Below are 14218 nucleotides of genomic sequence, written 5' to 3' on the forward strand. Positions count from 1 at the left end.
ACTCCCAGTGTTTGAGTATCTTTGGATATTGAACTTGAATACAGTTGCTGCTCACTAATAGGTCAGCAATTTTGTTCACCATTGACAGATGGTTTGTACAGCAAGTCGTACATACAGAGCCACATTCAAATGAACTTTAAAAACTATGTATGCAGGATAGAAAATCAGAAACTCCTGTATCATCTTCTGAACCACGGCTGTGTCCCTCAGCTACTGCCTGGCTTTCTCACCTTTATCACTCTTCAGTTTCCCTCAGAATTTCATCCACAATGTCTTCATCCCTCCCTGGAGATTAAATGATCATTTTGTCTTAGGTACACAGTCTGATGAAGGTCTAGAATCAGGCTGTGCACCCCAGTCAGACTGTGCTCCCCAATCAGGCTGTGTACCCCAGTCAGGCTGTGCTCCCCAATCAGACTGTGTACCCAACTCAGGCTGTGCTCCTCAGTCAGACTGTGTACCTCAGTCAGGCTGTGCTCCCCAGTCAGGCTGTGCTCCCCAGTCAGACTGTGTACCCCAGTCAGGCTGTGCTCCCCAGTCAGGCCATGCTCCTCAGTCAGTCAGGCCATGCTCCCCAGTCAGGCTGTACTTCTCAGTCAGACTGTGTACCCCAGTCAGGCCGTGTGTCCCAGTCAGGCTGTATACCCCAGTCAGGCCGTGCTCCTCAGTCAGGCCGCGCTCCTCAGTCAGGCTGTGCTCCCCAGTCCTTTTGGCAATCTCCTGTTAAACATGTCTGCAGGCTACTACCTGGTGATCTCAGCCTTAACCAGCTGTACTCTCTAGTGCTAGAAGATTTAAAACCTTGACTTTCTTTATTGGTTCCCCTCTAGATACTTGCACTACCCAAATTCCATGGTCGGGAGCTGTGAGCCTAAAATAGTCTGGGCCTATTGCCACAAAAATAGTCCTGACCTGTTGCTCTGGGCTGAGAACAGCCAGAAATACCAGCTGACCTTCAAATGCTAGCCTTCTAGTCAGCTGACCAAAGTCATCTTTCTAGAATAGTTATAGTGACCTCAGAAAAATACCATTTATTAAATTACCAATAAAATGTAGTTCATGGTGTCCTCTCAGTTCTGAGACTAGATACTGCTTTCTATGTGAGCTTAAGGATTACTTCCCTTTTAGGCAGATTTATTTTTCTAACTTTGTTTTGTTTCTCACCATGTTTCAGTCTTTAAAGAAGCTCAACCATGCCAATATAGTGAAGTTAAAAGAGGTTATCAGGGAGAACGACCATCTCTATTTCATCTTCGAGTACATGAAGGAAAACCTTTACCAGCTCATTAAAGAAAGGTACGGTTCGGCCACAACCTTATTCCTTTAACAGAGTGGCTTTGAGATCTATTTTTATTATTTTAAATTGTCCATGTAGGGAGTACGTGTGTGTACAGGTGCTCACAAAGGTCAGAGGTGCCAGCTCTGAGCCATTGCTGGAGTTCTGATAAGCCACCCCAACATGGGTGCTGGGAACTGAATTCTCAAGGGTCCGCCACCGAGAGCAGAATGTGTTCTTAACCGCTGAGCCATCTCCCCAGCCTCACCACATTTTTATGAGTTAACATTGCAAAGTAGACGTGCTTTTTGTTTTGTTTCAGTTTTCTGGTTCTGGCCATGCCTCTGAACTCTAATGATGAAATCTGCAGGCTAGGTGAAGGACCCAACCGCATTCCTGTGCCTGGAGCCCTGGGATAACCCCTGAGAAGCAGCTTGCTTGCTTCCCTTCCTTTTGTAGTTTTTTGAGAAGTGATCTCATTACTAGGCTGGCCTCAAAGTTGCTGTGTAGTTGAGAATGGCCTGGAACTCAACATCTATGTCAGCAGTTTTTAATCTATGGGTCTTGACCCCTTTTATAGGGGGTCACATATCATATCCTGCATATCAGATATTATTATTTATAACAGTAGTAAAATCACAGTTATGAGGTAGCAATGAAATAAGTTTATAGTTGGGGGCGGCGGGGGACTCACAACATAAGGAACTATATTAATGGCCGCAGCATTAGGAAGGTTGAGAACCAGTGCTGTATATGAACCTTCTGAGTCCTGAGATTACAGATAGGCTACTATGCCCAGATTATTTTTAGATATAGTGTTAAAGGTTTCTTATTTATTATTATTATAAAAAGTTTACTCTTCTTTGTAATAGAACTGAATATACTTAGTGTTTATTATTTAGTTTCATTATACCATCAAGTGATTATTTTTCTCTGGTATTTATTATCAAAAGATCTGGTAAAATTTTCTTCATTTTGTACTATATAACCAGAATGACACAAACACAGAGATTCTCTTTAATACAGAAACTTGGGTTTTTAACTGTTTTCTTCTGGTCCATACAGAAATAAGTTGTTTCCAGAGTCTGCAATAAGGAATATAATGTATCAGATATTGCAAGGACTGGCGTTCATTCACAAACATGGTAGGTGTTTTACAATATTGTGCTTCTGAACAGCCGTGAAATGCCATTAGGTAGGTGACATAGAAGTAGTATGTGCTCTGTGGTCACTTCTAGAAGAGACTAGAGCTGACAGGCTGATGGTGGTCTTCAGAATACGTTACCTTTAGACTTTGATTCTGGAATTTTCCTGTGTGTGTGTGTGTGTGTGTGTGTGTGTGTGTGTGTCTGTCTGTCTGTCTGCCTGTCTGTCTGTCTGTGTCTCTGTGTATGTTCTTTGGTTTTTGTGTTAAGCTTGTTAGTCTTAGATGAATCTAAGAATTATTTACTACTACTTACTGATGTATCAACTAGAAACACAGATTGGAATTCTGAGATCTTTGTGCTGCATCTAACTCATGCTAGCATCTCTCTAACCCATGCTAGCATCTCTCTAACCCATGCTAGCATCTTTCTAACCCATGCTAGCATCTCTCTAACCCATGCTAGCATCTCTCTAACCCATGCTAGCATCTCTCTAACCCATGCTAGCATCTTTCTAACCCATGCTAGCATCTCTCTAACCCATGCTAGCATCTCTCTAACCCATGCTAGCATCCCTCTAACCCATGTTAGCATCTCTCTAACCCTTGTTAGCATCTCTCTAACGCTTGTTAGCATCTCTCTAACCCATGCTAGCATCCCTCTAACCCATGTTAGCATCTCTCTAACTCTTGTGAGCATCCCAGTACTCTGCTGCCCATTTTCTGACATCATTTGTATTCCAGTTTGTTTCAAAGGAGGTCAAAGTGGTTAAACTAAGCAAATGGGGAAACAAAATAAGTTAAAATTTGGCAAACTGATAAAGAGACAAAAGCATGGTAGGGATGCAGTGGGAGTAAGAGTCACTCCTCTGTCCCTCCCTCCTGCCCTAAGGGAGCTAGCCAGGTGTGCTCACATAGTCCTTCAGTCTCAGCACTGGGGAGGCAGAGGCAGGCAGATCTCCATGAGTTTGAGGCCAGCCTGATCTACATTACAAGTTCAAGATGAGCCAGGGCTACATAGTAAGATCTTGTCTGAAGAAGAAAAAGAAGGAGAAGGAGAAAAAAAAGAGAGGAGGGAGGAGGGAAGAAGAAAAGAAAGTTCAATATGGTGGGAATGCAGCAGGACTGTAATTAGTCACATTATGCCCCATTTTTTAAAAAATATTATTCTGAAATGTTTTCATTTAATATATTCTGATTATATTCTTTCCTCTCTCCCAAGAACTCCTAAATTTTTATCACCTCCCTACCCAAATTCATGGGTTTTTTTTTTCTCTCAAAAAGGGTGGTGTCAGAAAATACTATATCACAATCATAAAACAGCAAAAAGTGTGGCATCTGTTTTGTGTACCTACATCTGAGCATGAGGCCGGAGTCGGGGTATGGTTGATGTATCTCATGTCGCTCCATGTCGCTTGGTGGTGTCTGAAGAATGATATTTCCTTAGAGTTAATCATCCCTCTCTGGCTCTTATAACCTTTCTGCCTCCTCTTCTGCATAGATCCCTGAGCCTTGTGGAAAGGGGTTTGATAAAGACATCCCACTCAGGGCTGAGTGTTCCAAGGCTTCTCATTGTCTATATAATGTTCAGTTGTGGGTCTCTGTATCGTCTACTGATGAGGGGTGAGCTGTGCGCTGACCTGTGAGTATACAGAAATAAGCTGTTACAGTCGTTTTGTTGCTATAGTAGCAGGTTCTTCCCTAGGGCCACTAGTCCTAGTCTCTTGGCCTCAATGATGGTGTGAAGTATGGATTCCATATCATGGAGTGGGCCTTAACTCCGGTTGTTTTAGAGTGGTTGGTTACTCCCATAACATGGTGCCACTACTGTACAGTGTATTTTGAAGGCAGGTCGCTGTTGTAGGTTGCAGAGTGTATAAAGATGAAGCTTCTAGTTGGGCACTGGCTTGATTTTTTTTTCCATGTTTGATAGCATAAATAAATGGTGTCTTCAGCAACAGGGTCTTATACTCTGGTTGTGTGTGTCAGGGCTGGGGCTAGGGGGTAAACAGTAGCATTCCGATAGCCTAATATTTGGAGGACATGTCCAGCATGCCAGCAAATTTTATTTCAGTAGAAGAAACAGGCAACAGATTTGGTTCTGAGTTTGTTGTACAAAGGAAAATGTTAAACACGATCAGTTAGAACATGTGTAGTTTCCTTGACGTAAAAATAGACTAGTTAGCTGGGCATAGTGGTGCACAACTTTAATCCCAGCACTTGGAAGGCTGAGGCAGGTGGATATCTGTAAATTCGAGGCCAGCCTGCCCTACAGAGGAAGTTCTAGGATAGCCAGAGTAGAGTGGTTACACAGAGAAACTCTGTCTCAAAAAAAAAAAAAAACAAAAAAAACAAAAAACAAAAAAAACAAAAACAAAACAAAAAACAGACTAATTACCAAAAGAAGAACTATTATTTTTAAATTAATACATTCATTTTACATTTATTTATCTAGCGCATGTGTGTGTCTGTGTGTGTCTGTGTCCGTGTCCGTGTCCGTGTCCGTGTGTGTGTGTGTGTGTGTGTGTGTATGACAGCCTGGGTGCAGAGGTCAAAGGACAACTTGCAGGGGTCTTGCAATGAGTCCTCTTCCTTCCATCCTTAACATGGGTTTTGAACTTATGTCGTTAGACTTAGAAGCAAGATTTTCACCTGCTGAACCATCTTACTGGGCATAGAACTATTCTGGGCACCATGACCAGGAAGACACTTTCTCATGGGCCCTTTGGAGGGGACATTGTGTCACATGATTTTATAGTAAACACAGCATCTGGCTGCATAGGCTGGCTTTCTGTGATATCCTTTACTGTGTAGGCCAGTCACATCATCTGATCAGAGAAAGCAATTATGCTGTGACTCACTTCAGGGATGGTGTGGGTAGTCCGCTGAGAGATTTCGAATGTCCAAAGGGAAGCATAGCTATATGCCCTTCAGGAAATTCTCCCTTTGTGTTTTGCCTCTAACCAGAGTTTGTGAAGGGTTGGGCAGCAGTGACTATGAGGCAGAATCCTCTGGAACATTACTGGTCCCAACCACTGCAGAGGAGACAAGGTTGCATTGGTAACTTTCCCTGAATATGTAGCCAACACCTGGACATCTGTGGGGGGGAAACCAGATGTCCTCTGAGGTCATTCGAGATCATATTAGCATGTAGACAGTGACTGATTTTGTATGGGCATAAGTCTATGGACTCAGTTTATGGATGTTGTCACTGTAAACATTTCATTAAAAAAATGTATTCATTACTCAGTGAGGAGTCTGGGTTGAAACCTTTTGGCAATTACCAGAGTGGGTAGGAAAATGTTATGTTGTGCAACATGACACATTGTATCCATGCTGAGTACCAATTTGCTCTTTACCTTTAAGTAAAGAGCTTAGAGCACAGCTACAGAGCTTCACAGCTACAGAGTAAACGAAGCACACAGACAGGCCATCCCTTATCTTCCTCCAGCACAGGCTTTGTAACCAATGAGTGATACACAAGGCTGAGCTGACTTGTTAATCCAGCTTGGTGAACCACTTCCAGTACAGGCGAGTTCTGACCCAACTGACCCAAGAGACTGGCTCTTTAGAAGGGACTCCCAAGAATTCACAGTGGGTGGTTTGTAATGGTCAAACACAGTATTTTAGGGACAAGGAGGAGAGGGCACATAAGGGCTCAGAGGAGAAAAGTAGGGAACCAAGGGAGTTCTTTCTCTGCCAGCTTATTTTCAAATGGGAAACAGTCACAGAATTTTAGTCATTTGTTCCGTAACCCGGAAGCTGAGCAAGAGGCTTCCTTTCTACGCCTTTGCATGAGGCTCAGATATCTATGGCTAGGAAGAACTCGCAGCCTTTCTCCTGAGACTCACCTAAGGAAGTGTGTATGAACTCACAGACACAGACCACCTATGTATGCACTTCCATACATGTTCATCCACATGTACCTATCTCTGTACGTACACACGCCCACATGCCTTTCCCCTGTACAGACCCTCTTGTTCCTCACACGTAAACAGGGGTGTGGGCATGTGTGCAGACACAAATGTCCTCAGCTAATAGGTTAGCACTCATCAGCAGCCCTTTGTGACTCTGCACTGCCATTCCTTCTCCAGCCTTAGACACTGGGAGTGTGTGCAGCGGAAGGGAAGGTTCAGCTGTGGAGGTTCAGGCCTGCGCTTTCATTACCTCACCACCTGAGATGGTCGCCGTTGACATTGTTCCCAACAGTGATATGCGTGGTTCTGGTTGGAGCCAACTCCATCTGTTACTCTTTTCATTCCTTGCCAACATCACAGATAGAAAGAATAGCGTAGCTATGCCTTTCAAAGGAGAGGAGACCGGGGCTCTGAGAGGCTCACACAGCTCTTTGTTGTTGTTGTTGTTGTTGTTGATGATGATGATGATGATAGTGATGATGGTGATGATGATGAGTAACTTTTTAAAAGACAGAGTATAGGGGACAAAAAAGAGGGGTGGCTTAGTGGGTAAGAGCACTTATCATCGAACCTGTCAGACTGAGTTCATTCTCAGTAGAGTGAACCAGTTCCTGCAAATTGTCCTCTGACCTCCACACACACGCCTCGGTAAAATTTACACACACACACACACACACACACACACACACACACACACACACACACACAGCTAATACATGTGGTGTTTTGTATTCTTTTGTTTGTTTGTTTTTTAACTTAGAGGGTTGGTGTGGTTGTGACTTGACTTTGGTTAAGTGCGCATGTGCCAGGATATACGTTGGTTCCTGTGGCAGTAAAGCTGTCTGACACACTTCTTGCTCCAGTGAGTTTCAGCCCTTCCTGGTAGCTCGTTCTCACAGTGAGAAGGTGCAGCTTCCCCCGGGGAGTACTGTCCTCTGAGAGGGAAGAACAGTACAGCAGGTGGTTGCCATAGCCCTGTCTCCTGTCACTGAGTATCTTACTCCCCATGGGGAATGAGCACGTGGCTGTGCTTGGTACTGACAGAGCCATGTCAGAGCACATATCCCTCCCAGGAATATAATCCAGATTGTATTCCCGCTGACCCACCTTACGGCTGTCAGAGTACACATGGAAATGGTTTTTGGTGGTGTTTTGCCCTAGAGGTGATGCTGTGTCTTTGAGACTCACCATTGTCTTAAGTGTGTGACCTTGAGGTGACCCTTTGGGTGCCTGTGCTGCTGCTCCCGTGGCCTACATTTTTTTTTTCTTGATACAAACATGATAGTTTTAGATTCGGGGAAGGAAGGAAATTGAGGAGGGAGGAAGGGAAAGAGGCTGAGACTTATCTGAAATGACTTTTACAGCAGGAAAATAGATGTGCCACATAAATTCCTAAGGTTTAAATACTCTTCAGTCATCTTCCCCCTTTTTTATTAATTTTTTTTATTAACTTAAGTATTTCTTATTTACATTTTGAGTGTTATTCCCTTTCCCGGTTTCTGGGCCAACATCCCCTAACCCCTCCCCCTCCCCTTCTTTATGGGTGTTCCCCTCCCCATCCTCCCCACATTGCCGCCCTCCCCCCAACAATCACGTTCACTGGGGGTTCAGTCTTGGCAGGACCAAGGGCTTCCCCTTCCACTGGTGCCCTTACTAGGCCATTCATTGCTGCCTATGAGGTTGGAGCCCAGGGTCAGTCCATGTATAGTCTTTAGGTAGTGACTTAGTCCCTGGAAGTCTGGTTGCTTGGCATTGTTGTACATATGGGGTCTCGAGCCCCTTCAAGCTCTTCCAGTTTTTTCTCTGATTCCTTCAAAGTCATCTTCCCTTTTTTAATCAGAGTCATCAATAACAGAATATGGACAGGAAAGGCCTTCCTTGAGGCTGCGTTTTCCTTTCTTCCTTGAAGTTATTTATGAAAATCTCTGTCAGAATGAAAAGGGAAGCCTTGTGTTACTCAGCAGGCAGGCAATGCCCTGAACTTAAATTAGGGCTCTGTTTCTGTGTTCTGGAAGCCGTTTTGAACTGGGAGGTTCTTACTGAGGCAGCGCTCTACTGCTGCGTGATCTCTAAATGGCACAGCTAGAAGGATTTCCATTGTCAAGTCAGGAGCCAGGAGGAAGAAGGGGGCTCATTGTTATGGGCCACACTGCACACGTCAGCAGAGCACAGACCCAGGCAGGAATCAGAGCAGAGCTCTCCTGCCAGCTTCCCACAGATGGCACGCGTCACTAGCCTCACAGGCCTTAATTCTTATCTGCAAAACAGGACACCATCCCCAGCTCCGAAAAAAAGAACCAAAAAAAAAAAAAAAAAAAACAGGACACCATATATGCAAGCCCACCTCAGCAGGTTGGGGGAAGTTACCAGAGAGAACTGTCTAGGAGTTGTCCTCAAAATGACCGGCTCTCACAAGGTGCTAATGTGCCAGCGCTGCCCTCTAAAAGCTCTTATAGATACAATGTGTTTTATCCTGCAACGCAAACCTGTGAGGTAGACGCTAGTCTCTATTTTACTAACAAGGAAAGTCAGGCACTAAAGGGTTAAATGACCATAGGCATCCTTGCTGAGCTGTCTCATTAAATGGTAGCATTTCACTAAAACAGATGAGGTGTGGAGAAAGAAGCTGCTTAGACGGGTAAGCAGGACATGCATGCCCTCTGTGGAACAAGGATCAAGAGCGAAAGGATACAATGTGACTGCTGGGAAGGGTGCTCAGTGCTTAGAAGAGCTTAGCTCACAGCGGACTCAGGTGCTTGCTTGAGGACCAGGCGATGTGGCGGGATGGCCTGAGTTAGAGATGAGAGTTGTTGATGTGGGTGTTCTAGATGATGCCAGAGGGGGTTTCTTGGGGGAGGAGGTTCAAAGACAGATGAGTCACTCTAAGAGAAATGCCATGTAAGTTTCTAAATAATAATTACCCAATTTGAGGAGGGAGGGGACGTTTACTAGGAGAGTCAGCATTGACATGGACTTGAAAGACTCAAAGCACAAATCAAGATATAGGTGTCTGAGCCAAGAGGGAGAGAGTCGTGCTGGGCACTCTCAGGCTCTGACAGGTGTTTTTGGTGGGGTCGTGAGTGACTTGTTGCCCCCTTCCCATAACTCAGTTTTCCCACAGTTTTATCAGTTGGTAAGAAAACGCTGCCTGCCGGTTCTTCTTTCACTGGAGGGCTTTTAGAGCACTTGAATTTTTAGGTAGAGAACTGATCATCTCGCAGTTTTCAAGGGTCCTGGAAACTAGACTAGGTACATTGGCAGCAGACAACTCTAATAGTTGCATAATTCTTCATTTGCTTCCCAGATGGGTACATGTAGTCAGCCTCCTGGGAACTGGCAGGTGTTCACAAGAGTAAAGGTCCCAAACACAGTGACTCAATTATACCACGATTTAGAACAGGCGTCACTCATCTGGTGGGCAGATAATATATTTTTATTGGGCTCATAATAGCCATCTGGATTGGTCTATATCAGATTTTTTCTTTTATTGGAAAGGCCATTCTTGACTAATAGTGAATCACTCTTGAGTTTCTTCAGCTGACAGCCTCAAGTTTGGTTCTTATAATTATTTATATCTGGTTAACTACAAACCTGGTTAGGATTCTTGAAGAACTCTGTCTACGGGAGGCCATTAGGTCTCTGCCAGGACAGTGGCAGAATAAAGATGAAGCACTGAAATATAGTGTATGTTCTCAGTGTACACGTGCACACACATGGACTCGTGTTGACAAATACACATATGCTGTAAAGTAGACAACTTGCTGTGATGATCTTTTGTCACACCTGACTGATCCCACTTCCTTGGGCTGTCAAAGCAGGTGGCCCTGTGTCGTGAGGGAAATACTTCTTCCTCTTACGCGTGTCCCCCTTGAATGCCTGTGATTATTTCTGTGCCTTCATCCTCATGTAGGCATGATGTTCTAGGCTCTGATGTATTCACTTGGTCCAGCTAAGCCACTCACTGAGTCTTCAAGCTATGCATTTAGAATTTGACCAGATGCTAAACCCAGTTGTCTCCAGGACGGTGAACACAGAGGAATGTCCTTTTCTTAAAACATTGCCACTTCCCATCATGCATTGCCACGTAGTGCCTTTTCACACATCAACACATCACACTCACTTTCTGCTACAACAGAGACAAAAGGAGTCTGGGCTCTTGCTTTCTGTAGTGCTACAGGATCGCCCGCTGTGGTGTGCATACCTAACCATGAACCCTCATCCTCACCCTGCTTCTGGGCCTGTGCACCTGTCAAGCAGTTCTCAGTTGCTGTCTTTTAGGATGTCCTCTCTCCTGTCCTCCCTCAAGCTCTGACCTACTCTCTGGATCCTACATATTTTGTCCGCATAGATTCATCACTGCAAAGGTCCTTCCTTCTTCCTACATGCCTATGTAGTTCCCTCAGGTCGATCAACAATCACACGCTACCTTGCTCTTTCTTGCATTAAGGTATTCAGAAATGTAAAGAGGTGTTTTCAAGAGAGTATTAGAGCAGCAGAGAGCAGTGCAGAAGGAAGTGTGCAATTGGATCCCTTCTCTCTCCCCACAGGTTTCTTCCACCGGGACTTAAAGCCTGAGAACCTCCTCTGCATGGGACCAGAACTTGTGAAAATCGCGGACTTCGGATTGGCCCGAGAAATCCGATCAAGACCTCCATACACAGACTATGTGTCTACTAGATGGTAAATGCTTTTTCTCTCTGAATTATCTAATTGTTCCCCCCACCAAAGATACAGTTATAATGTAGCTTATGTGTAATGACATCAAGTATACTGACACACCCCTCTAACCCCAGCACCCAATGAGTTCATGGCCAGCCTGGCCGACATCATGAGTTCCAGCTTGACCAGGGCTGTATAGTAAGACCCTGTCTCAAAAACAACAACAAAAATCAAAACAACATAAACAATAAGACATTATGCTAGGGACAGTATTAATCATAAAGATAAGGATTAATTCTCACTAAAAGGAAAAAGTAGTTCAAACCTTGCAGATACCTTGTTACTGAATGAAGCTTAAGCTTGCTAAAAACAATTTTAAAAGAAAAACCATTGTGGTCTCTGTAGTCTAAGTAAATTTTAAAGTGTTTAGATTTATTATTTTATGTATGAGTATATGAGTGTTCTGTGTGTGTGTGTGTGTGTGTGTGTGTGTGTGTGTGCGTGCGCGTGCGCACACGTGTGCATGCGCGGTGCCTGTAGAGGTCGAATCCTCTGGGACTGGATTTGCAGATCGTTGTGCGCTCGCATGTGGGTGCTGGGAATTGAGCCTGGTTCCTCTTCAAGAGCAGAATGTGCTCTTCATGGCTGAGCCATTTCTCCAACCCTCATACAAATATCTTTTGTGAAAGCTTTTCTGAGGATAGAGTCCCCATATCCTCCTTCCCTGCTCCCTCTCCTTTTTCCTACTCAGTTCCTCCCTGTGTTTCTGAAGATACTACAGAGAAGATTCCTGTGTGGTGGGGAGATGGCTGGGCCTTGAGAGTACCTCTTGTTCTCCAGGAGCACCCAAGTTGGGTCCCCCACTCTTTTCAGGCAGCTTGTAACCATTTATCACTCCAGCACCAGAGGGACCCAGCACCTCTGGCCTCATGTGCACATACCCACACACCGAATTCTTTAAAGGCTTCAGAGGAGGTTGAAGTGGAGGAGGAGCAGGGGGTGGGGTAGAGACTTCAGTAAATGACTCTGGGGAGTAGAGGCTGGTGTTTAAAATTGTGGGCCGCAGTCCCGTATGGGGCCAAGTAACTGAATGTGGGGTTGTGAAATATTGGGCAAAGGTGGAATGTTTCTGAATGTACAACTAAACTTAATTCAAAATCAACTATGTAACGGATTGGAGTATTTCTGCCTGTGATCCCATGTTACATGTGGGACTTCACTGCAGCTTTGGTACAGAACACATGACATGCATGTTTTCATGTCATGTGTATGCTGTTCCCACGCACAGTGCCAGTGATCCTGCAGTGTTTTTACCGTCTGGATGATGTGTTTGCTCTTGTAGAATAACATAATGGTTTAAGTGTAGAAAACAAAGACTTTTAATATTTTCCTACCATCATTCCTCGGCAAATTAGTATTAAATTAGGAACTCTTTGGATTGGATTGTGTTAGAATGTTTGATTTTTATAATTGGTGTTTGGTTTGCTGGCTGAGTTTCGTTTAAAGAAGATCATTAGATGAGGCAGAAACTATGTCTCAGTGAGTGGAGTACCCACCCACCGAGCATAGAGCCCTGGGCTCAACCCCAGCACCTCATCAAACCACGGTCTATCCTGTAATCTCCACACTGATGCAGGAGAATCAGAAATCTAAGGTCATTCTTGGCTATATCGTGACATTGAGGCCATTGTGGGCTACATAAGATCCTTTTCACCACGTTTGATGGCACATGCCTTTCGTCTCAGCACTCCGAGACAGAGGCAGACAGATCTCTTGAGTTGAAAGCTACCCTGGTCTATATAGCAAGTTCCAGGACAGCCAGGACTACACAGAGAAACACTGTCTCAAGAAAAAAAACATCGTTAGGTGTATGTATGAGTACACTGTCACTGTCTCCAGACCCACAAGAAAAGGTCCCATTACAGATGGTCGTGAGCCACCATGTGGTTGCTGGGAATTGAACTCAGGACCTCTGGAAGAGCAGTCAGTGCTCTTAATCACTGAACCATCTTTCCAGTCCCATAGGTGAATTTTTGCTTCCACCTTTAATAAACTGTAAGATTATATGTACACTAAAGAATGGATTAAATAAATGTGTGGTTTATTACCAGTAATCTTTAATTTTTTTTTTTTTTGGTTCTTTTTTTCGGAGCTGGGGACCGAACCCAGGGCCTTGCGCTTCCTAGGTAAGCGCTCTACCACTGAGCTAAATCCCCAGCCCCTAAATTTTTAAAATATAAAAATTTCTGAGGTAAAAGAGTTATAAATAGAAAAGGTTGAAGAAGCCTTGAGTAGATCCTTATTTCTTTCTGCCTTCCTCCCCTCTCTTTTTCTTTCATGTGTGTAGAGTGTATATATGTGGGGTGTATGTGTGTATATACTTCATGCACATGATTGTATGGTGCTCACATGGGGTATGGGGGTCAGAGGAGGATACTGAGTGTCCTCTTTTCTTCTGCTCCCCAATGCTGGAGTTACAGGCACAGGAAGCCATGCCTGGCTTTGTACTTGGGTGCTGGGGATTTGAACTCAGTTTCTCCAGTTTGCACAGCAAGTGCTCTTACCCTGTGAGCTACCTCTGCAACCCTAAGACTATTCATTTTCATTACTGGCTGTGACAGTTGCCGAGTCCTCATAAGCCCCTGTAGCACATTGCATTTAGGGAAATAGATATTTTTACAGAGAGTTTCTTGTTATTGAGTCTAATCCCTGATCAACAGCTAGCTGTTAACTTTGTCTTTCCAGGTATAGGGCTCCAGAAGTACTCCTGAGATCTACCAACTACAGCTCCCCCATTGATGTCTGGGCCGTGGGCTGCATCATGGCAGAGGTGTACACCCTCCGGCCTCTTTTCCCTGGGGCCAGTGAAATTGACACGATTTTCAAAATTTGCCAAGTGTTGGGAACACCGAAGAAGGTAATGACTAGAACAAAGGCTCGTGAGCAAAAGCCAGCAGCTTCCTGCTCTGCCTCTCCCCAGTCCCGTACAGCGCCGACACACCTGAGATTGTTCTAGAGCTTGACCATCTTCTTAGCTCAGGTTCTCCAGCAAGGCCGGCATCTCCGTTCTCTATGCTTACAGCTATGGTGTTTGTCATGGCTCTCTACTTTCTCTCTATACTGTCTCACCCTTTACAGAGTCCTCCATTGTATGCCCAGCTTTGTCTACTAAGCCTTTCAAAGGCACTCTCTGTCCCCGCTGTGACAGAGCTTGTATGTGCT

At 44.5% G+C, this 14218-nt stretch overlaps 1 protein-coding gene across 1 annotated transcript in view; it reads left to right on the plus strand.

Moving 5' to 3' along the window:
- Cilk1 (ciliogenesis associated kinase 1) overlaps positions 1 to 14218 on the plus strand; it is a 54702-nt gene that overhangs the window by 23795 nt on the left and 16689 nt on the right. The window contains 4 exon segments of the mRNA NM_138886.1: positions 1175 to 1296; positions 2342 to 2421; positions 10885 to 11017; positions 13742 to 13913. Of these exon segments, the coding sequence (NP_620241.1) occupies positions 1175 to 1296; positions 2342 to 2421; positions 10885 to 11017; positions 13742 to 13913 (507 nt within the window).

This window comes from Rattus norvegicus, chromosome 8 (assembly GCF_036323735.1).
Source record: "Rattus norvegicus strain BN/NHsdMcwi chromosome 8, GRCr8, whole genome shotgun sequence".
NCBI lineage: Eukaryota > Metazoa > Chordata > Mammalia > Rodentia > Muridae > Rattus > Rattus norvegicus.